At 37.8% G+C, this 25460-nt stretch overlaps 1 protein-coding gene across 3 annotated transcripts in view; it reads right to left on the bottom strand.

Annotated features, from left to right (window-relative positions):
* Positions 1 to 25460, bottom strand: part of MYO1E (myosin IE) — an 89167-nt gene that overhangs the window by 31904 nt on the left and 31803 nt on the right. For all 3 annotated transcript variants that reach the window (XR_010606763.1, XM_065642118.1, XM_065642119.1), the window contains exons 2-14: positions 24057 to 24200; positions 21256 to 21345; positions 20237 to 20331; positions 13205 to 13292; positions 11563 to 11652; positions 10471 to 10602; positions 9268 to 9402; positions 8181 to 8313; positions 4371 to 4567; positions 3263 to 3343; positions 2797 to 2883; positions 1471 to 1557; positions 188 to 355 (exon numbers count right to left, since the gene is read on the bottom strand). Coding sequence is in view for 2 of the 3 variants with exons in the window: in XM_065642118.1 (XP_065498190.1) it covers positions 188 to 355; positions 1471 to 1557; positions 2797 to 2883; positions 3263 to 3343; positions 4371 to 4567; positions 8181 to 8313; positions 9268 to 9402; positions 10471 to 10602; positions 11563 to 11652; positions 13205 to 13292; positions 20237 to 20331; positions 21256 to 21345; positions 24057 to 24200 (1527 nt within the window). In the remaining variant the exon portion in view is untranslated. The remainder of the gene's footprint in view (positions 1 to 187; positions 356 to 1470; positions 1558 to 2796; positions 2884 to 3262; positions 3344 to 4370; positions 4568 to 8180; positions 8314 to 9267; positions 9403 to 10470; positions 10603 to 11562; positions 11653 to 13204; positions 13293 to 20236; positions 20332 to 21255; positions 21346 to 24056; positions 24201 to 25460) is intronic.

The following is a 25460-nucleotide window of genomic DNA, read 5'->3' as shown; positions in this document are numbered from 1 at the left end:
AGGGACATATGTTAGGGCATATTTGTTCTAAGCTCCCTACATTGTGAAAGGTGGACACCATCTCCTGAGATAATCTGAGTATTTGAAAACAAACAGCCCTCTACATGGCTTCCTCCTTCCCTTCATTACTGTTCTTTTTCTTTATAAATATATTACACAGAATTCAGTGGTGATTTTTCCACATTACCTTTCCAGCATAATGATGAATGATGAATCCCTGGTTCCAGCTGTTGAAATGTTCATGAGTCCCAATCTGCATCTGGAGTTTCTGAAGCAGTGTTTGGTCAGCACCTTCTCCCACTGCATGCATTGTAGCGCACACATCATCTAAAATGCTCATAATCCCTGGGGGATTCTAATGCATTGGAAAAGAATAGCAAAAACAGCAAAAAGTCAGGAAAAAAATTATTATGCCAGTTTCAAAAACACTAGAGCAAGAAGAATTCCCCCTCCATCAGTAGAGTTCACAGTAGAGATTCATTTGTACACAAGCATGCAAATAGTTTAAGGAGAGACACTACTTTTGTAATGATAGTGACAGTAGGAAATGGTGGAGAAAACAATGATTGCTGTTTAAAAAAAACACACACACAAGAAAACCACCAAAATGCCCAACATTTGTTTAAGTTTTTAATTCCTTCACAAAGCAATCATCTTTCTCATTCCACCAAAACATAAATGTATGTCTGAGGTAAGTATTTAAATTCATGTGCTGTAGTTGGACAAATCTACAGCAAAATATCTTAAGATTGTGACAGAAAACCTGCCTTCTTCCTAGTTATCCTGATGCAGATAGGAGATGGGCAAAATCTGATGTGCATTCAAGCACAAGTCACTATAGTACTTGAGCTACTGTTAAAATTATCTGGTCTACACAAGGACAAAGAACTAGCTGAAGAATAACCTACTTCTGCCTTAAAGGACAACTCAACATTTGCTGTCACCTCAAATTAGAACATAAAGACTTCAAATTGCAGATCATTCTGTGGAGCAAAGACATAAAATTTCTTTTATCTACAACACTTCCTAATGCTTCCTCTTCGCTGGTTTTTGCTTAATTTGCAACAGTACCGCAAAGGATGCCAGTACTGTAGCTTCCCCAAACTGAAGTATATCTCCCAGGGACACAGAGAGCCTCATCTGACATACAGAATATGTCATGAAGTTCATTATAAATTTAGGTGGAAAAAAAGTTTAATTTCACTCCTCCTATTTTTTTTAGTCACACATCAATCATGCTATCTTATGGTTCTCTTTTTGGTCAATATCTTGGATAACATATATCTTAGAGCTCTTATAAGACATGTTATATAAGATTTATATATAGGCTTAGTATGACTCAGTAACTGAACAACATTTCTGCACAGTATTTGCATTTTTCCTATGAATGTTCTTGACAGCAAAGCAGTTGCCCAATTATTTTAGAGCAAATCTTGTTGTTTTTTCCATCTGTTTGTTCTAAATACTTACCACTTTGTTCTCTATAAGGTCACACACTATTTTGTTGTTGAAGTAATCTATTGGTGTCCATCTAATTCCTTCTTGCACATATTCTTCCTGTTAAGTGAAAAGAAAGACGCAAATATTCCTTTGCACTGTGGACGCAGCACTAGATTTACAATGCACTACATATACACGAACTCTGCACTGCTTGTGTTCAGAAAGACCTGTCAAACGTGTGACTGGGGGAAGGTGGGAGAAATTACCCTAATGATAGTTAAATTCAGCTCTCTCCTGCCTAAGAGATGAACTGGAATCCTTCTCCCCACACATTCTTTTGTCATTCATAGCCCTTGAGTAGTTACTAAGAAGAGCAGGAATATTTCATCAGTGCATTCACTGTCAAAGCACTTTGCAAATACTAACGAAATGACTTTTACAGTATCTTGACAGTGCACCTCAGCACCCATATCATAATCTATTTTAAAAAATAAGGGTAGTGACAGGCATATCAAGGGTCAGACCCCCAAACCAACCCATTTAGAAATGCATGTAAAATGGAGACACAACTCTATATTTCTGTACACAATTACTGTAACCATAAAGATACCTAGAGACTGTCTGGGGAAAAACATCATACTAAAAGTTGATTAAATTGACCCACTCAGTTGCATGCATATGAGTTCAGCTAGACACTGAGCAGGTCATTTGTATGCTCAACTGCAGCCATCAGTTACGTTTATACAAAGGCAACTGTGCATGTGCATTCTTGAAAACATTGTCCTGAAGCTGGTGCCAGGCCTGAGCTCACGCTGTAGACAATGCCTCTGTCTCGGCCGCATTGTCTGCCCTCCCATGCAGAAGCTCACATTCGTGTATAGCGAGATTTTGCAGTAAGACTGTGGGCAGAGAACTGCAAATATTTTTTCAGAAGTATTTTTGCATTTGACTCAGTAATCTATTTCATTCATATATATATATATTTAAAAAAGAAAAATGGTGTGGAGGAAATTAAGTATTCCCATTTAACTGTGTCGTGTCCAAGAAAAGCACAGGAATGGAACCAAGCAGTTTTCCATTTCTGTCAATGAGTCAGAATATGCAGCAGTCTGGGCAGTCATATGACTGCATTAGTACACTGTCTGACAGACTCACTTCTGTACCACTGTATCGCAGAATAAATGTCTGTAGCTGATGTGGTTTACAGTTTTAGGGTTAGCCAACAAAGGGGTTTTTTTCTTTATCTTGCTTAACAAGGCAAATCTTCTTATTAATAGATGATGAAACCTCAGTTTTTCCACCAACTAAAAAAGCCATAGCTCACTTATGAATTCAAAAATAATAAATGTCTGTTACCTGTTCTGCCTTCAGTGTCAGTTCAATGAAAATCTGCTGTAGTTTTTCATTAACAAAATTGATGCAGAACTGTTCAAAACCATTTTTCTATAGAAAAGGAAACAATTTAAAAATCAGTCTCATGCTTTATATACAATAATTCTTAGTTCTTATGCTGGCAATAAGCTTCAAAGAAACACATTCAATGATGGATGGGTTGCTGACTTTATGGACGTCCTGTGTAATCTCAGATCTTTCTTTTAAGATCAATGACCTAGTTTCTTTGAAGTTTCTTCAATAATTCATGTTTATTAAGTGAGACATTACCAGTAAGAACTCAATGTCCAGGAAGCTGGGTCGGTGGTTTTTTTTGCTTTTATTCTGGCCACAGGATTTTTTTTTTTTCTGTTTTGGATTTTTCCCTCTCTAAATAACAAAAAACTCCCTCGTCAGATCAGCTCAAACCAGGAGTATTGCATTGCCTTACCTGGAATATTTCAAAGCCATAAATATCAAGGACACCGATGTTATATTCTTCATGGTCCTTCTGCATAGCCTTATTAATAGACTAATAAAACAGAAACAAAATGTAAAACAAAGTGTGGTTTACATATTTAAAAGATATTTTCATATCCTTAGATCTTTACATAAAAGCATTGGGTTTCTTCTAAAAGAACTTATTTGAACAGAATACAAATATAAGTAATATGGTATTTTACTTTCACTTTTAAATAAACTGCTATTAACAGCTAGGAAATGAACAATATACTATCCTGTTTCCCAGGTTAGTGAGCCTTTGGGTCTACTGTCCTTTCCCCTTTGGTGTAACAGGCTCAGTTAAAGAAAAGGAGCCAACAAAAAAAGAACAGCTTTAAGTCTGATGCATTTTGCAGATAGCGTCACGCATCTTTTCATCCATTTCTGTATTACTCTACTTTGCAGTGTCAGTGCTGGTGCGGGCACATAGTGGGAGTTACAGACCTGTCATGATGAGGGTGACTGTGGAGACACTGGCAGTGTCACCACGGAGGAGACTGTTCTGCTTCATGTAGCCCGCAGCTGCGGCCAAAGGTGAGGTTCCTACCCTACCACTCCAGCCCAGGGTCTCCTCCTGAACAGGAGAGTACTTGAGCACGGACAATGGAATTTGACCATTTGCCCCAATGCCACAGCACTGGGATGCTGAAGGTGTTCTTCACAGGAGAGAGGGGTAAGAAGGCAGGGGACCCTAATTCACTAATTCTGCTCATCTGGAAATGCTCAGCTACCTAGGATAACGACTCAGAGCAGTCTGGATGCTGAGAGGAAGATGTCATAATATCATATGGTACAGCTGTGGCAGGAGACTGAGCAAATACAGTGCTGAAAGCACAGCTCATTTGCTTCAAAGAAAGTGTAGCATTTGTCGTACATTCAGTGCCTTGTATTTTATATCTGTAGTCATGCTCCCACTGCTCTGCTCAGTGCTGCTACTAAGGTTTAGGCAAAGAAACATGCTGGGTGAAAAACGATAGGCAAGTAAGACACTGCAAGGAACATTCCTAGTGTACTTATACTTGTTTCGATACCAGTAGACTCAAGAAAATCCAACTTACATCCACCAAGTAATCAAAAACACGGGAATGAAGGGCCTTGGCCAGTGCATCCCTGGTGTAGCAGGCTTGTTCCACATTTAGCGTCACGTTGATAGACTCAGATTTGCCTCCCCACTTGCTGTCCATCTGTCTGCTGGTCAGTTTTTCTTTTAGGCGGTCCTGGTTAATTCCCAGGAGAAAAGCAGGAAAAGCCAAAACTGCAAGAAAAGTTGGAGTTGCTGGATTATGATTTACAGACTTAACCAATACAGAATGAAGGGAAAAAAAAATATCTGTATCTCTAATAACAACAGCAGTAAGGAACCTCATGGGGCATGCATCTTAAAAAGAAAAAGACCAGGGATTTATGTCTTTAAAATTTCCCTAAGCTCCCCAAAGACACTTTCAACTCTTTACTCACATGGATTTCAATTAAGATAAACTACCTAGAAGTAAAATAATCAGCTATTTCTGTACCTTCAGTCCTTCAAACATGTAAGGTAGCTTAGGTCATAGTTTTGAACTATGTGGTTCAAACAAATCACTCTTAGAGCAGGTAAAATAAAACATAGAGTTCAAACATTAAATAAAATTGAGACAATTTAAAATTCTTTGTGGAAAACATGAAATGTTTAAAATTATAAAGAATTTGCTATCTGCTTCCTAATATTCTTTACCTTTCTTCTTCTAAGTTAGGATATTGCAAAAAGTTTTCAATTGCCTTGCCATTTAGTTGGTTTGGGTGGTTTTTTGTTTGTGTGGCGTACGTTTTTTTGGTGGGTCTTGTTGGTTTGTTCATGGTTTTTATGTGTGTGTGTGGGTGTTGGTTGGTTGGTTTTTGTGCGTGGTGGTGCTTTGGGGTTTTTGCTTGTTTCTTTGGTTTGGGTTTTTTTAATCCCTTATTCTGGACATAGTTTGCAAATTCTGGTTTCCCTTGTTTAAAAGTAAAGCAGAAAAATACATCTATGCAATAAGCAGCCATGAGTCTAGTATTCTTTGCATTCACAGCACATGGTGCAGATGCTACCTGCAAGTGTCTCATACACCTTAAGGAACGGAAAAAGAGAAACAGCTTGAAAGCACATGGAAACAGCTCCCAAGGGCAGCTCTTGGACCTGGCATTGCACCTCTGCTAAACCGTCTCATCCTCTAACAGTGTTTCCTCCATGTTCCATTGCTTTCATATCTACTTTACTGGTATGAGGAGGATGTAAAACAATCACTAAGGCAGCAGCCATTTGTGCTTTACACGTCTGTAATATCACAGCATGATTTCACTAAACCCTTCCGCACATTAATCCAAAATGACTTTCAAAACTGCAAACAACTGCCAGCTTTCTGGAATTTTATTTATTCCCATCAGCAAGCTCATTAAATTTACGCTCTAGGGTACTAGGAACCACACAACTAACCAAAGCTGAGTCACTGGCAACATCTCTGCTAACTCACTGAGAACTCAGGTTGAGGAGCACATGAAAAGGTCATATGCTTTACAATGGAAAAGAATGTAGGTAATTACAGACCACATATGCTCACATATACTGTAAAGATGCCAGAGTAAGTATTTAGCCAATACTGCTGTAAGAATTTATGAAGATAGTCTAATGGAATGAACCACCACGCATACCTCAGAAACTCTTCTTCATAGTGCTCGTGATTTACCGTAAAGGAAGAATAGCTGACACTATAATAACTTCACATTCCTAAGATGCCTGATTATTATCCCTGGGTAGGAACCATAGAGTTACCATCTAGAAACTACTATAAAGCAGGATATGCACGTAACTGAAAAAATGATCCTCAAAGAGTAATCAGTAGCATACTGTGGAACAGTTTTAAATACAATTGGTGAAGAAAAGCTGAAAAACACTAGGTTCACTTTGTCGGCCTTTGGAAAGTATAAAACAGACCTTTCAATACAACGCAAGTGTAAAGACGGATGGTTTAAATTGTTTTCTTCATCCAGGAGAGAACCAGTAGCATTTGGCATGATTTACAATGTACAAGATTTAGAATAAATAATGACATTTTTTACAACTACTAATATAATCAAGCACCGTAACAGACAGTAATCACTAGCAGTTTTAAAGAAGTATTTGTCTAAATTTCTGTTAAGAATGGGCTGTATGGATCTGATTCTGACTCAAAGACTAGAGCTTTTGGTGTCCTGAAGAATGGCCTTGGCTTGTTTTTGTGCGATTGACTATATAATAACGAGAACACTAGTGACAAAATTCTTACACTTTTTATTATTTCCGACTTACGCAAAGCATGACTTATCAGTGGTCTTTGTGTTTTATCTTTTGTGGCTATCCAGGCTATAAATGCTATTTAGTTAGCTAGGACAACCAGTAAACTGGGGGGGAAGATTAATGGAAAGAGAAATGAACCCAACTTTCAACCTCATAATGCAGAAATTGTACGAGACATTGCTATTTCTTCCCTGGCGTCTTAAAAATGCAGTACGTTTATGAGTGAGTTCCATATTCATTCTGTCTGCTAATTTTTTCAATATAATATTCACACACAACTTCTGTATTTATATCCCAGTGAGCCACAGAAATATGGTGTACATGGCTCATCACAGAAATACATTCACATTTACCAACCTATTTTCAACTCTTGTCTTTTCAGTTTGTTACTTTTTCATGCAACACACTCTGTATCTATCTTGTCTGGCTATTAAATGTCTTGATTTCATGGAAAGATTTAATGCTGTGATGTAAATGGAAGCACAGTAGCTCATTTGGAACCACAAGGCATATAAAAACTCCTATATTTTTATTTGGATGTATAAAATGCCACAAAATGTTTTTCTTTGGGTTCACTTACTATTCTCTCAAATTAAGAAATTAAGGTTAAAAATTAGTATTTTTATTTCCCACTTTTTAAAAACAAGTATCATACAGTTGAGTGGGAAGTTGACTGCACAAGATAACTTTATTAATATTTAACTTACCTAAGACTAAATAAATGCAGTTTTCCTAAACATAAGGACCATTCTGAAATAAGAGTTAAGAGAACAGATAGATATGTATAAACTACTACATATGTTGTGCTTATCCACTCTGTCCTTAAACTATCAAGGTAGTATAAAATCAACATTAGATGCAAGGTATATAAATCACGACAAAAATGTTTAGAACTCAAGATCCATTACTCTTTCAACATCTTGCTGATGTGGGCTTAGCTGATCTAAACCAGCAGCAACAGGTGAGGGATGCAAGGACAGTGCGTTGTGGGTAGGGAAATAGTAGATGTACCTAATGATGAGGTACAGGTTGAAAAATTAGAGACAGGGAACGTAACTGTAGTATGTAAATTCTGCATTTCAATTCAATTCTGAATTTCTGTTTTCAAGGCACCTCTTCCAGATATACATATACACATACATATACGTGCCTGAGCACTGGCTGTGTACCTGAGACTGGGGAAACTCCACAAGTTGTTAGGTGCTTTCACGTGGCAAGGAGGTCTAAGCACATAACAACAAGGTGTTTTTAGGAATGCATGCTGACGCACTGAAAGGAGCAGAGGTCAAGTTTGCCTGAAAGCACTTCTCACAGTTTCTATTATTTCATACTTAAAGGCTGAAAAATTATTTCTTCAATTCAAAATGCAAAATGGCACTCCTGTTAAGTCTGTGGCATTGAACAAGACAAAACAGGGACCTCAGCACCATTGGTTTTGGAAGAGAATCTAAATTAGCAGCCTCACACTGTAAGAAATGATGCGCTGTGTTTGGATAAGCAGCTCAGGATTGCGGTTCACTTTACGCCATCTGGGTTTCAGCCCATTGCTAATGCTGTAACGGTTTCCAGAGGTACTTACACTCCTCGCTCTCCACTCCTGCATAGTTGCCAACTTCTTTGAAGCTGATGTTTCCCAAATGCAGTATTCCTGCCACTATCTGCAGCACCAGTGCCTGTTCCTCTGCAAAGATCCCAATCACACTCATTGCATGCTGGGATGAAAAAGAAAAAAAATTGAGTTAGTTGAAGAATCTGTTCAATGACTCTTGTCACAGAAGTCCTTTTCAAATTTTGATGTTAAAAATTAGAGCTTTTCACAACAGTTCAAATACCTAAGGCAATCAAATTTCATTACAGCCTGGACTGAAGTTTCAAAAGGTACCAGATGTCCTACTTCAGCATTTTTTTTTTTTTAATTTAATACAGAAGCATCTACACCATTTAGAAGATGTGTTAGCAAAATAAATTCTGGAAAAATTAAAGTCACTGCAAAACAAGCATCTACTCTGAAGTGTCACACTTAAAAATCTGCTAGAATACAACAGTTACTTTTTTTTAGGCCTTTAAATATGTGACATATATAAATAAAGGATGTGTTAATATTATTATTTTAAATAGTAAATTTCTAATAACAGAAGAGCAGCAAGTTGACATGACTTGCGTAAAGGTCACATAACAAATCGGCAACAGCAGTAGACAAAGATCCCTGATCTATGCTTTCTAAGTCCCTTTCTCCAGCCTTTCAGTTGCACCGTTTTAAATAGGAATGGAAGATGAGTCACCACTAAGAATTCAGCTAAAATAGGGCACTCTCTTATATTTTCTTCAAATGGAATTTCCTCACTGTGTTTGCATTTTCACATTTTTCATACTACAGATTATCTGCACTCAATTCAATTTCATTAAATTTGCACCCTTCTGAAAAAGAACAATCAGAAAACAAAACGCCTTTCTATAAAAAGTACTTATCTACTTCGGACTGTTAGGCTGCAACACAGGACCTCTTCAGGGTAACATACCTCCTCCCCAGCATAAAATATAATTAAATAAGTTACATCTACATTCATTTCTCATTCTCACATTAATACATCAAGGTCTTTGCTACTAATGGACAGTGAAATGAACATACATCCACCACTGTGCAAATCATAGAGTAAAACACTCACCAGTGTTTCTTGGAAATCCAGTTTGTCGTTGATGTCATCAACTTTGTAGGACCCAGAGAGACTCAGATAGTAATAGTAGTCCATACTGGTAATTCCAAGACTGCTTTTTTGTTCTGAGGAGGCCCCTTCAATTAGCTGCAGAATAAAATCCCCACATTAGGTATCATACAACAGTCTTCAGGAGAGATGAAAGAGGTGACTGAGCCTGAAATTACTGGGAGGGACACGGCTAGTGTTAAGCATATGTTAAGATATGGCGTTTGTTAAGCAAGTTTTGAACTGCTTCAACACTACGGCTCAAGTCACACCTCTTTGCATCATTTAGGCCAACAGGGCCAAGAATAAATAACACAGTAGTTAAAAAAGGTTCCTGTACTCTCTGTGATGCCAGAGGAGAAGATCCTCGGATCTGTGTAAAGTCTACACAGTTGTGCAAGAGGAAGGAATGAACAAACTAACCTTAGAATACTCAAACCCCCATGGTCTTTTAACCCCTGTGTCAAAATGCCTCTCCAAGCCACAGCAGGACGCTGCAAATTGTTAATAAACCTTGGAAAATAAAATCGCACAGCTCCTGGAGCAATTCCAGCTCCAGCTCAGCTTTCCATCCTGGCAGGGGCACTTCAGCTTAATGTGAAGCTGCTTACAGTCACAATGCACTGCCTTTAGGTTCGTAGAGCTTGATCAACAGCAGATAAGGAACTCACATGTCAAAGACTAATGAAGGCCAGAAAAGCCTTTTGAAACGCAAAAAAGCAAGGATGTTTGGAGGATTCTATGAAGAGATATTATCCTAAATGTCCTAGAAAACTCAACTGAGAATCAAATCTCTCTTTCACAGCTGTGCTATGGAATTCCAGAGCAGAAGGTATAATTATACAGACCAGTTCAAACAGAAATCTGTTGGAAAGTTCTCATTTTCTATTATTGCTACTGGACTTTTTCCATATAGATGTTCACACTGAATTTCCAAGCAAGGCCTTTGAAATATTGAAGCACTTTTGTTGTAGAGCTGGAAGGCAGCAAGGTACGTCTATGCTGGATGGTGCCTCCACATGCTATCAAGCTTCCCACTGATATCCAGATTACCTTCTTGAGTATGCACTCAGTAATTTCACTGTGTTGAGACAGACTTTTCAATCAAAAGGAAAAACAGGTCTTAGTTATTTTAAGTAACTCAGAAAGGAGCTGTAAACTTCTGACCTGGTAAAAAATGTGAAAACTCCTCTCTCCAGGATTCCTCATTACAACGCGAGATTTTTCCAGTAGGAAGTTGGAGATTTTCCCTCCATCTGGTTCTCCACCTGGGCTAAACTGGATTTCAAAGTATTTCCCCTGCAATAAACAATTAAAGCTGTTGAATAATTAGTAAATACAAATCTGAAATCCCGCACTGGCACTGTATCTCAAGGAAGGTTACTGGGATGTTTAATCTTTATGGATACAGTGACACAGCTGCCTCAAGGTATAACCTAAGCTTAGATTCTTGAACTTTTATTCTTTCTGCATTTACGCAGTGCTAGACTCAGGATAATACGTCATATGTTAATGCCAACGTAGAAAGGAAGTCAATGGCTTCTTTTCACTGCTGAGAGTCTTGCTCAGTATAAAGGAAACTATAAGGCTCACCTATATGGGAAGTCAATAGATCAGATTCACCACCCACAGCAAACATAGTGTTCTGCTTGGAAGCAAGGTAAAGCAATTATCTTTTTCTTTCCAGGAAACGTTAATTGCATTAACATTCATGTTGGGTGAGGAACAAATCTCAAATTTGTAAAGCCTACATGTAACACTTTTTAAAACAGACCCTTCAGTATATTATCTAATGAACAGTCATTGCACAATATTATCTTGTGTATTTTATAATGACAGACTGAAAATAATTCCTGCCTACTTTCTGTACATATTAGTAAAAGCGTTCCCCATCAAACAACTCTAAGGATGGTATAATCTATTTTTAAAAAGACCTTTTTTTAAAAAAAAAATATATATATTACTGTGTATATTTTACTGATCTGGAAAACTGGACAGTTTGTTGCTGATAAATTATTTGCTTGCAGACTGAACATTTTATAAATTGTGACCAGTACATATTGCAAGAGAAACAAACACGCAAGCTATACAGAATGAAATACAGGCTTCTCAACATATACTTTATTTTTTAAAACACACTTTATATTTTATTTAGATTTACCTCATTTATAGTCAATTTATATTATACTCCTGAATACTGTCTCTGTAACAGCACGGAAGTTGGAAGAATAAAGTAATCTCTAAGTTACAGGGACTTACAAATCTGCTGGAATTGTTGTTCCGTACAGTTTTTGCATTCCCAAAGGCCTCCAATAAAGGGTTGGACTGTAGAATAATATCTTTAACATGCTAAAATTTTAGGAAACAAGAGAAATAGAGATTCAGAAATTGACATTTTAAGAGTTCTTACAGATTTTCTAGAAAACCACAACATCTAAATTATATATTAAAAAAGCAAGAAAGCCTGCATCTGTAAGGAATCTTCTTGATCAGATAAAGAATAGAATATAACCATATTTTTTGAAGAGCTTCTAGTTCCTGTTTTTTGAAGAAAATCCTACAAAATTGAACAAAATGCCTGAGGCTAAAACCTGGTCCTTCTGTTCAGTGTACTGCCAAGCAACAGAGCCAATAAATTGATTTGGTTTTTTTCATCATCTTGATTTTAAACAATTTCCTTCTTACACATAAGCATTTAAATCTTTTTGGGTCTGGAACCACTATCAATGAAGCCAGGGCAGCATGAAATCTGCAAGTGCTTCAGCAACCTGTTTTGGGATCACTGATGCTGCAGCAACAAAGTGTGTTACTGTTCTCTCTTTGTATGGTCCTGGCTGCTGGAAATGGGGGCAGATATCAGCTTTGGAATAAACCCAGTGCATGCTGGGTTGTGAAGATTTAGTTTTATTTCAAAAGGAATGCTCAAGGCAACTTATCAACTTCATCAACTGTTACTGTGTAATCACTAAGAATATTTTTTAATTTTGTACAAAAAGCTGGAATCTTTTAAACAAAATATTTACTTATAAAGTATGATTATATTTATTCCCAAAATAACACAATGCATACTTTCTCTGGATCATTCTCTTGGTCACTGAATTATTCTCTGTAATGTTCCCAGTATAACTGTTGCGCAAAATTAAGCAGAAAGAACGTACTCAACATCAGAGATGGGAATGAAGCAAAAACTAACGGTAAGCTTTTAAAAAGAGTAGACTGATAAAAGCAGTTACTACATACCTACAGCTGCCTGTCAGCCAGTGAATGTCAGCCATTGTGATGTCATTAAGAAAATTTTTATGGCTAATTCGCTCGATAAGCTTTAGTTAATAGGTTACGGTAGACAGAGCAGACATTGCTAGTATAGTTATTAACAAAAGCAACTATTTGTTGTTGCAGCTAGCTTGCAGATACTCTCATTTTGACAAGATAGCCTCATAAAACAAGCTGATGTTCCTGCTGTTGGCTCTCTGACATATGCATACAAATCAGAGGTTTAATGGTAGTAATAAAAAGCTGGAAAGCCAGGTCAGTTTTCAATAGATTGTCAACACAGGAGGAGAAAAAACCCACACATCTACTAGAAGTGGTTCTTACTCTGGTTAAGAACAATAATTAAAGCACCTTTTACCCCTTAACTAAAAAAGAAAAAAAAGGCTAGTAGACATAATTGAGGATGAGAGCTGCCAGACTTTTAGCAGAGACGATTCTGGGTCTGTGGGTTTCCGCCAGGGCAGCTCCCCAGCCCCTGCAGCTGCCTGTGCAGCCGTGGCCCACGGGCGTTCCCCACCCAGCACCTTCGGCAGAGCCGCGGGGCTGCTGCACAGACCCTTGTCCTTCTGCCTCTCAAGTGCATCTTCAGACGATGCTTGTGCTTCAGTATTAACCTGTATCAACTCACCTGTACTTTAGGGCCACCTCCTGAAATTTTCGAGATATAACTCATGATGTATTTAGCAGCTACAGTCTTTCCAGCACCACTTTCCCCACTACGAAAAAGAAACACAGAAAGGTACCTGTTAGTTTTTAAGTAATTCTAAAATGGAGTAATTTGAGGTTTATCTTGTTCAATTAAGACTAGGTACTTTAACAATGAATATTTTCTGAATTTTTGAGAATAAATAATTTTGAATACATCATCTTGCATGGACACCAGAATCTCTGTGGGACTTCAAAGTCAGAAAGCTATGTAAATTGAGAAAGAAATATATTTAAACTAAGATGCTCAAAAGAGAACAAGTGTGTTAAGAACTCAATTCCCATCTACATTTAGAGGGATTTCAGATCTTAACACAGAAAATCATTTGAAAGTCCAAGTTTTCAATGCCATGCCAGATACCTCCTTCATTTCAGGAGTCTTTTGTTTTAGGTGTTCCTGAATGAAATAATGAGACATTACTAATCACATCCTGAATGACGGAAGAACTTCCTTCCTGTTCCTATGCCTCTTGACACAGGGTACAAGAAGTCTTAATATTCCATATTAGCTTTCACAATTCCTTCTCGCCATTATAATATTTTACTTCAATGGTGAATAACATTTACAACATCAGTAGATTTGCCTTCTTGCAATTAGTAAACTCTCAAGAGGGAAAGAAGACTGACATGCCAGACAATCCAAGCTCATGCTTTATTTCATACCTTAAAGCTAACTTCATTTCAGCAGAATTCCTCCAGACTTACACCAATGTTGGTGCAAGTCAGCCTTGACCTTAATGAATTTGCCCTGGCCTGGACAACTATGCTAATACAAAAAAACAACAGATGGGTGTTGGCTCAACATCATAAAGATACTTTTTTTTTTTTCCTTGTGCAAAATCTGTGCTCTCTTTTAGCTCCTCAATAATGTCAGTGAATGTTGTTGACTTTTCTATCCTGTGCCTACTTGTTCCTGGATATGGATCAAATACACATCTTTTCCTGCACAAATTTAAGCTACGTTTGCCAGAGAAACATCAGCAAGTCCTGTGCAAGAAAAGGACTTGCTGAGAATGTCAACTCATAGCTCCTTATCAGCATGAATAATGGAGACATTTCCAAAGGTTTAATTCTGAAAAAGCTCCCCAAACTGCCAGGCTGAATTTTACACCCTTAAAGCTTCCAAACAGTACAGACATACTGAAAGGCACTGGGGTTTTTTTCCCCTCAGAAATGTGTTCATGCTTCTGCCTTCTCCTAACTGCAGTTTTACAGATCAAACAGCAACCCTGAAATGGTGAAAAAAAAAAATCAAAAAAACCCCAGAAAACCAAAAAAAAACCCTTCTTGATCATCTCATCTGTGAAGTGTGGATTATGATTTTTATTATTCCAAGTCATCTTTTCCTAAGCATCAAGAAGAAAGCCTGTATTATTGGCATCTGCTGCCTTCACAGGGACAGACAAGTTTGCTACATGGCAAACTGTATTCAGAAATTCAAATCAGCAACAGTACGATAATTAAAATAACATTTCTTCAAAATTTGCTCACAGTAAATTTTCTCATCCTGTGGTGAAACAAGACAGACAAACCACTATAACTGAATCATACTCTTGAGTTTATATATGCAGTTTTCAACTGAATACAAAAGAGGATCCAGGGCCAAACACTGAATGAATTTGATCACACAATAAAAACGTAACACCTTTCTGTAAGATTTTCTTTGATGCATAAATTATCTTTCTCCTGTTTGTTTAACTTAAGGGTGGCTTATATTTCTCATTCCATAGTGTCTGCCATGGAAACTGACCTGGAGGAATAAAGTTTCATTTTATTCTTAGTCTCTGTTTTGATCTAAGGGGTCCTTTATATTAAGTTAATTTGGCCAAAAGACTACCTTTCAGAGTTTGCTTTAGATTAACACATGTATACATTTTTTCATTTTTTATGATTTTATTGATCAGGGACCAGTAAATTGTCCCAATTAAACTAGAATAAAACATGATGATGCATTACTTATGAACCAAAGTAACTTTATCTGATGGGATGGTATCTTGTCCCCAGTGAAAGCTCAGGTAGTCAGCTCTAGCAGGGAAATTACGGCACTCCTGCCAATTTATTCTCATACTGAGGCTTCTTCACATACATCTTACTGCTCTGCTGCTATTAAAACTATTTTAAGGAGAGGTAATAATTTCTAACTTGGTAGGTTTAAGAATGTTGGAAGTATAGAGGTTTTTGAAGGTTGAAAAAATGATTATAATGGTTTAAAGTAAGCAGATTGTGGTACTGACAATTTTCTCAGACTTTTCTTACTAAAAATAGAAACATTACATAGTCTCAATCACTAGCAAAAAAGATAATGCTTTGAAAGAGGTATTGTTTCTTCTAGCACTACTTGCTACTTCAGGAAAGTGACATTTTGTTCAGCAAAGTCAATTAACACTTAGCTGACATCAGAATAAGACTACAAACGCGGAGGGAAAAGTTTTTGCTTCTTCCTTCCCAGGGGAAATACAATCAGTGATTAGAGAAGCAAGATGCAATAACTAGCCTCATCCTTCTCCCTAAAACTAATTTTCTGAGTGACGTTTAGTATAGAATCCCTGGCTATAGAACTGTACCAGTAATACCTACATACATCACCAGGACAATGTCGAAATTTGAATAATAAATACTTACAAAGAACTCTTGGTTCTGCCAATAAAGAGCATTGCATATGTAAAATACTTTGATGTGTTTGGATAAGCTTTTTAGTTTGTTTACACAGCAAACTCACTTTCTCTAATTATGTTGAAGGAAACCTCAGTAGCATAACCTCAGAGAAATGTTTTTCCCTTCTTAAGCAGAGATTTTAGCTAACTTTTCCTACGGCATTAGATTTAGGTTTCTACCACTTCTCCATTAAAATTCAACCACATTTCCAGTTGTATTCTGTACAGATGTTTTAGAACAATCAAGTCATTTGAGTCTTCTGTAAAGCCGAGATACAGAACCTGACTAGAAATCTCACATTAAATTTTGAACTTAATAGACAAGATAGATGGGAGTTGTTCACTAAAAACAGTTGAGGTGGTAAATGATCTTTCATTAACATATTTTGCAGTATTTAATATGTATTGTCTTTTCAGATATGCAATCACCATACATAGCTTTACTGCACTCAAGCATTGCCACATGGATGTCAAATGTAAACTAAAATTACAAATAAGGACTGAAAAACTGCTTTAAAGAAACTGCATCATCTCCCGGCAGAGATCGTAGAAAGAAAGTGAAAATAAAGTCCTCAACTTTATAGAAAAGTAAAAGCTTAAGAACACTCTGAAGAAACACATTTATTGCTACACAATAGCAAAATATTAATCATAATCTCCACCGACAACAATAGTCCAGAAGAAGTAAAAGTCACAACAGACAATTCTTCATAATTAAAATCTTGATCGGACAACTCCTTGGGGACAGTTTGGGAGGGCCGCCATTTCAAGTGAGGAAGAAATGTGAAGAGAGTCTGCTGTAACAGACATTTATGAGCTTGGTTCAACAGAGGTTTAAATATCATGCCTCAGTAAAGCATTAACTTAACAACAAAATCAACTCCAGCCTAACTGCATTACTCATATGAGTAAACTTCCTTTGTAATTCTGTTTGGTGCCACAAAAGGAGGGCAGAGGACTGCGGGTGCTGCCCCCTCCTCCCACCTCAGCACACGCTCTGCACCCGCGCCCAGCCCAGCAGAGCCCAGCCCAGCAGAGCCCAGCCCAGCAGAGCCCTGCCCAGCAGAGCCCAGCCCAGCAGAGCCCAGCCCAGCAGAGCCCTGCCCAGCAGAGCCCAGCCCAGCAGAGCCCAGCCCAGCAGAGCCCAGCCCAGCAGAGCCCTGCCCAGCAGAGCCCTGCCCATGAAAACCTCACTGTTTGCACCACCAACTGCCACTCCAAACAGCTCCTGGCTCCTCAGCTGGAATTAGACACGCGTACATTTCACTTTCTTCATGCATACGCATATACACGCTGTTGTTACTCCACTAGTGCAACAGGCTTCCTTGGCCCTGGAAACGCTGTTTGGTATTATCACCTAAAAAGATGAATTTTGGTTGCTATCTATTCGGCCCTTCAGAGAACTGTATTTTCTTTTGGATCTGCTTTCCAGTTCATTCACTGACTTTTTGAAGATGAGCTTTTTCTATCGGTGTCTAAATGCATTATTTGGAGTTCTGAAATTAAATGATCCTCACACACACCCAGGGTCCTGACTGCAGCAGGATGATGTGGTAATAGACATGAAGCTATAACAGCTAGAACATTCATTTCACTCAAGAGCTGCAGAACCCTTGGAGCTTCTAGTCTGCCAGCAATTTCAGTGCCTTCTGGTCTATGAAATAAAACGTAAGCAAACAAATCCCAAACTTCAAGAACTTCACTCTTATGCCAGCTCTAGTTGTTAGAAATAGTGATGACATTAAAATCAGAAAATACAGGATGTCTCTAAACAGTTTCAATTCAATGTAGTCAAAAGGATTAAAGTATCAACCTAATGAAATCAGTTTTGTGAATGGCTGAGTTACTTGATTTCATAAGATGATTTCCAAGTGTCCCAAAAAATCAAATACCATCACGAAAACTACCTGTAAGTCTAGTTTTTACAGTGTTTGTAACAAGAATAATCATAGGAAAAACAGATGTGTAGAAAGGAGGAGGAACTCTCTGAAATGTCACTGGCAAACATGATTTTTCTTGGTTTAGTTTTGCAGTAGATTTCAATTAACTCCAGATTTTGAATAGGCTGTGCACACACTCTGCATATACAAAACGCAGACACTCCAAAGAGCACGTCACCCATCATTCAAGCTCAAGAACTCTCACATGAATTTAAACCCATAAGTCTGCATCTCAGATATCTGAACATGTGACCCTCTGCATTCATTGCACTTCGAGGCATTTGCAATGGATCAAAAAATACGTTTTTTAATCACAGTTCACCAGAGCTTAAAGGCTTTCACTATGAATTTAGCTTCATGTGAAACATCCCAGAGCCTGGGATGTTACATAATTAAAAAAGCAAAATAAAACCCAATTTTACCCATCCCTAATAAGTCTGAATGTGACTAAATGAGACTAGTAACTTCAGTATGGAAACAGGCATCAGTTTTCCAGAAAAGACAACTGAGCTCAGGGAACAATTCAGATCTATGACAGACAGGAACATGAGCATCTTGTTTCATACGGCACCGTGCTGTAGCCAGGGGCCCAGGAACAGGGAGGCCCTTACAGCAGCACAGTTCAGCACAGCAAACTGTTAATGCCTGGCTGACCTTCCTACATGTAAAATCAACAGTTTCCACATACCTACGTACACTTGGCTGATACTAAGAGGGACACACCTGTGCACTTTTCCACTGTAACATGTCACCCAGGAAAGCTCTGCCTGGACAACCCCCAGGTACAGATTCAAAGGAATAAAACAGTGAATGTAACTGTCAAACGATTATTCCTCACAAGCTTTCATGGCAGCTCATCAGTGAGATATATTAATAAGAAATCCATTTTCACCCTGGATCATTCAGGACTGTACAGGAACACTTGCAGATGGAGCACATCCACAAGTACGACCCACATACTGAGCCCAGTTCTTTATAATACCCCTGTGACAACAACAAATTAGTAAGTGGCTGGTGCAAGGACATTTAAGTTTAAACATCAGTGACCACCCACCATTTCCTGGCAGGATCAGCCCAAGGGACTGGGCGCACTAGGTTACCTGCCCCTGATTGCCACTGCCACCCTGCTCCCTTGGGCTGTGACACTGCAGGGCACACAGCCACCCGGGGAGGGGACCAGACAGGGCCCTGGACAAAGACAACGTTCAGTCTTGACATCTCTCTTTTGTTAAATTCAACAGCAGTTAAATTCATAGTGCTGCCTCTTGGCATGATCCACAGACAAATGATGGGAAGCATAAGAAAAGCTGTTTTTAATAAAACAATGACAGTTTCTCTTCAAATTTTTTTTTTTCTGCTTTTCCCGAGTCCTTGGGAAAGTCTCATAGGCCAGTGGTCTATGAATGCTTTTGATCACACACACCATTAAAAAACAAGTTTGAGCACACACTCCCAATTCATGTATGTAATTTCTCTATTTATAAATTACAGACATCTACTACTGAAGGTCTAATATTTTCTTCCCACATCCCGATGGATTTCACCGCACAGCCCCTGTGATGCATACAGCCACTCTGGATGCCACTGCCGCAGGTGAAGTCCAGTTCCAGGTGCATCACAGGGAACCTCTCGGGTTTTCCATGTAAGAAGGAAAGTCAGAAGAGGTACAGTGTACCAGCTCAAACATCCTGCAGTTCTTGCTCTCTGCACACTTTCTTTTATTATATACCATCTCTAAACCCACAGCTGAGAACAAAGCATACCTCGACCCAAAACTCACTTTGACTGTGACTTAAGTAATGCCTGTCATTTAAAAAGTTCAGTAATAGTTCCACAGTGAATTCCTTCCACCTGATGATTAAAATAGATTAATAGTGAAGACAAAATTATTTTTCCTGTATCTCTCTCCTCCTTTCTTCTCTGACTGAATGCAAGTAAAATTCCAAAAGGATCAACACTACATTTATTTTTAACAGAGGGGAAAAAAAGAAATAGTACTCAAACCAGAGTATGGTAAATGCCATCCATGTGAGAATGCTGGATTTAACAGTTTCTGTGGCTGCTATACTTGTTAATCCATCTCTCTCCTGTAGTCACTCAAGCTACTGCAGTTTTGGTTTGGGGCATGAAGCTGGTTATGTGACTAAGTTATTTCTTGTAGTTAAGCTATCATCAGGATTTCACTGGAAAACAAAAGGAAGGGTCAGAAAGTACTCAGCTGTCCTAGAAAACCCCAAAATGTTCAGTGGTCATGGACACAGATTATTTTTATTGATATAACAAAAAATAAACTTTTCTGCTTTTTGAAGTTAAAACACCAAAAGAAGATGAAAAATATTTTTTCACAGATCTTTTTCTTACCTAATAATGACACACTGATTTTCTCTGTCAATAATCATGTTTCTGTACATGCTGTCTGCAAGAGCATAAATATGTGGTGGGTTTTCATATTGTGCCTAGAAGGGGAAACAGAGAATAATTTTTCAACACAGCTTAAAACAATGCAGAAAGATCAATATACATTTTTATTTCAATTGGAATAATTATTTTCCTGGAAAAACAATTCTGAATCCAAATTTATACTGATTTTTCCCCAGGAATTTTTTTGTTTGTTTAATAAAAACAAATCAAAGTGTCTGGGTTTTGTTACTGATCTTTCTCTCATGCATAATTTTCTCCTAAATTGTTGTAAACACCCTGTCCTAAAAATGGTCCGTGCTTGAAATACATTACTTGTCCAAGAGAAACTCACATAATTTAAGCCTATTCCACCAGCAGTCATATGCTAACAATAAACTACCCAAACCGCTCGGCAGAGCCTGGTGCTGCGGGTCTCACTTTCATCCAGAGCCCACCAAACCAAACAGTTTCCCACACCTACAGATATGCCCAGCTCGAGCAGAGCAGGAAGCTGACTTCTAAAGTCCCCAATGTCCTTGTCCTGACCCATTCTTCAAGCTGTATTTTCAAAAGTGGCATCTAATTTTGGCATCTCAATCTTTTTATTCTTCTTGTCCAGTTAGAGAGTTCTCAAGTCATAGTCTCCAAATGCACTAATGGCCATTTTGTATCGTGCAGCACACTTTAAGCATACAATAACTTAAAAACGGCCTTTGCAGGAGGAGGGGTGTGTCAAGGACAGAAACCTGATATGGATTAGAGTTAATCAATACAAGTATTTTCTTGAAATAATACTAATCCTATGATCCAGAAAATTCAGTTTGAAGACCCAATATATGGTAACGGATATCAGCCAAATCCTCCCAGGCTACTGCAATGCTACCAAAACCCAGAAACAAACACTTCCAAGAGTTTAACCACATAGAATAATATTTACATGTCCCAGAATACAGCAGCACATTTTAGACTGCTTTACTTACTGCTCCTTGGTACATTTCAATTTCCTTTTCCCCAAAATACGGCATTTGCTTGAAAGGATTCACAGAGATTAAAACAGAGCCAATATATGTCTGTATTCAAAAGAAGTTAAGGTAACTACAGTTTCACAAACTATTATGTTACCACAAGTGACTGCCAAATAACTTGTCCATCTCTTACATAACACAGCACAGCTTCAAATGAAAAAGTAAAAAACCCCACAGCTTACAACAATTGTTAATAAAAATGAAATTAGCAGGCTTGCAAGAATATAAACATATCATAAAATGGGATACTTTCATATTCCCAAAATATTTATTTTAGGAGAAGCTAAGTATAGAAATATGTATCAGAGGCCCAAACACAACACACCTTGAATCAAAATACAGAAAGGAAATGGCATATTTAAACCAGTTTATTCCTTTGTAACTGAGAAGGTTGTATTGTCAGTACTAGGAAAGATTGTTTTGACCTGTTCAGCATATAGTACAGTGACAAATTCTGATCTCACAGTGAGAGCGCTGAGCACACAAAGTGGGATGGAAACAGCCGCGGCCGAGCTCCACTGGACAGCCGCTCAGCTGCGTGTGGCGGTGGGGGACTAAGGGATGAGGTAATTCAGCGTGTGGTGGTATTTTATGAGTGTAACTACTAACAGTCCCTACGAGTCTTATCCTGCAGGCTGCCCTGGAAGACACTCAGTTTACAGCCTTTATTAGTGACAGAAAGCTTTTTGGCAACATTTTGAATGTTCATGTATCACTGTTCTGCATTCAGCTGCACGTGTACCTACAATTACAAAATACTTTAGAAACCTTTGGGATTAGAATTGCAGTGTACATACATGAAGCAACTGATGAAGAACTGACAGGTTCTTTGAGCTGGGAGTCAGCCGCGTGCCCACACCAACGAGTCCAACACACTTTACTGCAGGTTTCATTGAACAATCTGGAATTGTTCATAGGCAAGCTCACTATCCAAACTTTCCATGCAAAAGCAGGAAAACTAACAAATTTATCCTGCTGGATTATCCACCATAAGAATCTCTTATTTTGGTGCCACAGCACAACATGGTAACATATTAAAGAAGCATAACCCAGAGAACATTATTTCTGTATTGTTAATTTGCAATGCTTTCTTCATACATTTTTTAATTCAATGCAAACAAGAGTGACAACATCTGGGTCTCGAATATAATAAATCAAGCATTCATTGTGTCAGTATAAACATCCGAAGTGACAGTTTTCTGTTGGTAAACAATACCAGCATTTTCTGGGATGATTTGGTAATCTCTCTGCAATGTAGCACAGAGAAATGTTCATTCATGAGTGGACACACAAACAACTGAAAGATTCAAGAGATGATCTCCATTTTAGAATGAAAAGCCTTCGCAGAACTGCAAAAGGAGTCTTTTCTCCCTACACAAAGGAATTATAATGCTTTAAAAGAAGACTCTGATTCCTCAATGTGACCACAAGTACCCTTGGAAAACAGACTTATTCCTGCTTCAGTAGAAAGACCATCTCAGTGTTAATCTCAGTTATTTTTATAAGAAAAAAAGCATAAAGCCATTTCTTCAGCACAGAGCACTGAAGACTTTGTGAATATACTGCATGGAAGATGCAACATTCCACAGGGACAAAAGTATTCGTGTTACTAACAGAAGAGCACTACAGTTTGCCCCAGTACTATAGTTTGACAAATATTGTGCAACTTTACCATGTTTCTATAAGGCAAATTTAATAATAGTGTGGTCCTTTATTGAAGAGAGGATCCAAACCCTTGTGTACACACATATTAAAAACCTCTGCAGTTTGGGATGGAAATGTCAGCACAACTGCAACATTCATTTTCGTCTACCAGTCCTTGCTAAAGTGAGCTGCTACTTAGCTCTTAAACATCTGAATATATGGAAATAGTCAGATGTTATATTTCCTTCCCTTTCTGCTAAAAAAAGTTAAACTCTTCAAGGAAACTGTTCTCCAGATACAACCAGGAAGTATGAAAACCTGGCTACAGCAGAAGAAGAAACAGTATCACTTCCTAGTGCATAATCATACTGACTCGTGTTACCAAATTCATTATTGCAGCCCATGGTACATTGTGAACGCTGAAAATGAAATAGTAACCTTCTTATCTCAAAGAATTCCTTTTATATGAAATAATAATAATAAAAAAAAAATCACCAAACCTTTGGTGCTGAAATCTGGTTTTCTTGTTAGGTTATATGTTCAGGTAATTAAATGTTTCATGTTTTCATTAATCATAGAATAAAAATGTTAAGTGCGAACACTGTAGATTTACAGATGTCCACCTGTTTCCACCACCCCATGATTCACAGTATTAACAATTCCAGAATAACTTGTAAATGGGGTTATGTCACAGAAAAAAAACTATTTTGAAAAGCATTAGAATTTGGGAGGTATAGAAGACAACATGTTCTCAAGACACATATATACACTCTAAACCTATTAATCCTTGCTCTTAGAAGTAACATTACTGCAGTAGCTTCAGGGGTCACATGGGTATATAAATGTATGGAGCTAGAGGCCTATCTTCAACAATGAGAAAAACAATTCCCAATATCAAAAAGAATACTTTAAAATATTTTTTCAGATCTTCATTTCAACCCTCATAATTAGCTCAATTTACAAAGCATTTTGGGTAATCTCAGGTGAACTGTCACATAAAATGCTCAGCATCTTTGAGAAATCTGCTTAAAGAGAATACACACATATGATTAATTTCTCATTGGCTCAGCAAGTCCACAGGTCCCCACTAAAAACACCACCATAAAGGATACAAAAATATAATCATCCATGTATCGTTTCTTTAGGTTCTCCACTATGGAATCCTCTGTGATTTTGGAAAGAAGGACCATATCATCCACACCGCTGTGCTTGACATTGTGGCTCTGCCAGTGGTATTTGTAGTGGCCTTTGCTGCCCTGCAAGAAAGCACAATAAGCATCAAAAAGGTTACTACATTTGTCATTAGCATTAAATAACCAAAACCAATCTATTCAAATTCCAACTTCCAAAATATTTCTCTTTCATTGAATTCTATTCCTTGACCCAGGCATCACACAAAAGCATACAGAAAATATGCCAATTGACTTGCCTCTGAACCATTTAAGAATCGCACTGCCATCAAAAATTAGAAGGTAATTCCATGGGGTTTTCTGAATGTCTACACACAGAAGGGATTTCAGATGGCAGACACTTCTAAATCTAGCAGGGAAAAAAAACAAAACAAAAAACCCCAACAACAAAAAAACCCCAACCAACCAACCACAACAAAAAAATGCCACACCACAACCAAACAACTGAGATGCAGTTACTGGAAGCTAAGGATGCATAAATTACACTCCTACAGTGCAACTACTAGGAGTGAGGATAATTCCCACCTGAACTGTTAAATTGGGTACAGTGGATTCTCCATCCTTCCCAGTCTTTTAAGTGAAACCTGCACAAATGGCAGCTGTGAGTCTGATCAGTAAGTATTCAGTGACGTTCTGCACATTATGTTATGCAGCTTGTTGGCTGCGTGTCTTAACAGTCGCTTTTGATCTGTTAGTCACCATCCTTCACTGACATCAAATTAAATATTCTCTCTCCACACTTGGAGACTATTTCAGGATGCAACTGAAAACTTGTGACATTTCAAGCTGTACCACTTGAAATCAAAATCTGGGTGTTTTAGTGTTGTATGGTATGGTTTGGGTTTTTGTTTGGTTGGGTTTTGTTTGTTTTATATATATATATATATATATAGTTATTTTTTTTCCCCTGAGCTGATTTGAATAGTAGCTAGGTTCTACAGATACACTAACAAACAAATTTAAATCCCGTCTAGATCAATGCTATTGACTGAGCTATAGATCTGCTCTCCAAACCCATATCTATTTTCTGTAGCCTGGCAGATAATGCTAATAGAGTTCTACCCTCTTGCCTTTTTATACTTCAATTTTTGTTTATGCAATACTTAAATTAGTGATGCTGAAATTAACACATTTTACAGTGAAAATTTACCAAGTACACTGTTAAGGAAGATGTGACCAACAAAATGGCAATTCTGTGTATTCCTCTCATTTTTTAATACCACAATTTCAAATAATGTGATCTATCTACGTTGCTCTCATGTATGTTATGGGATCAAATCATATTCAGCAGAATACAAGAAATTTTAATTATTATAAAGTATTTTG

The sequence above is a fragment of the Caloenas nicobarica genome, chromosome 10 (assembly GCF_036013445.1).
Source record: "Caloenas nicobarica isolate bCalNic1 chromosome 10, bCalNic1.hap1, whole genome shotgun sequence".
Taxonomy (NCBI): Eukaryota; Metazoa; Chordata; class Aves; order Columbiformes; family Columbidae; genus Caloenas; species Caloenas nicobarica.
The sequence above is the reverse complement of the archived record's forward strand: the minus strand, read 5'-3'. Positions and strand labels throughout refer to the sequence as shown.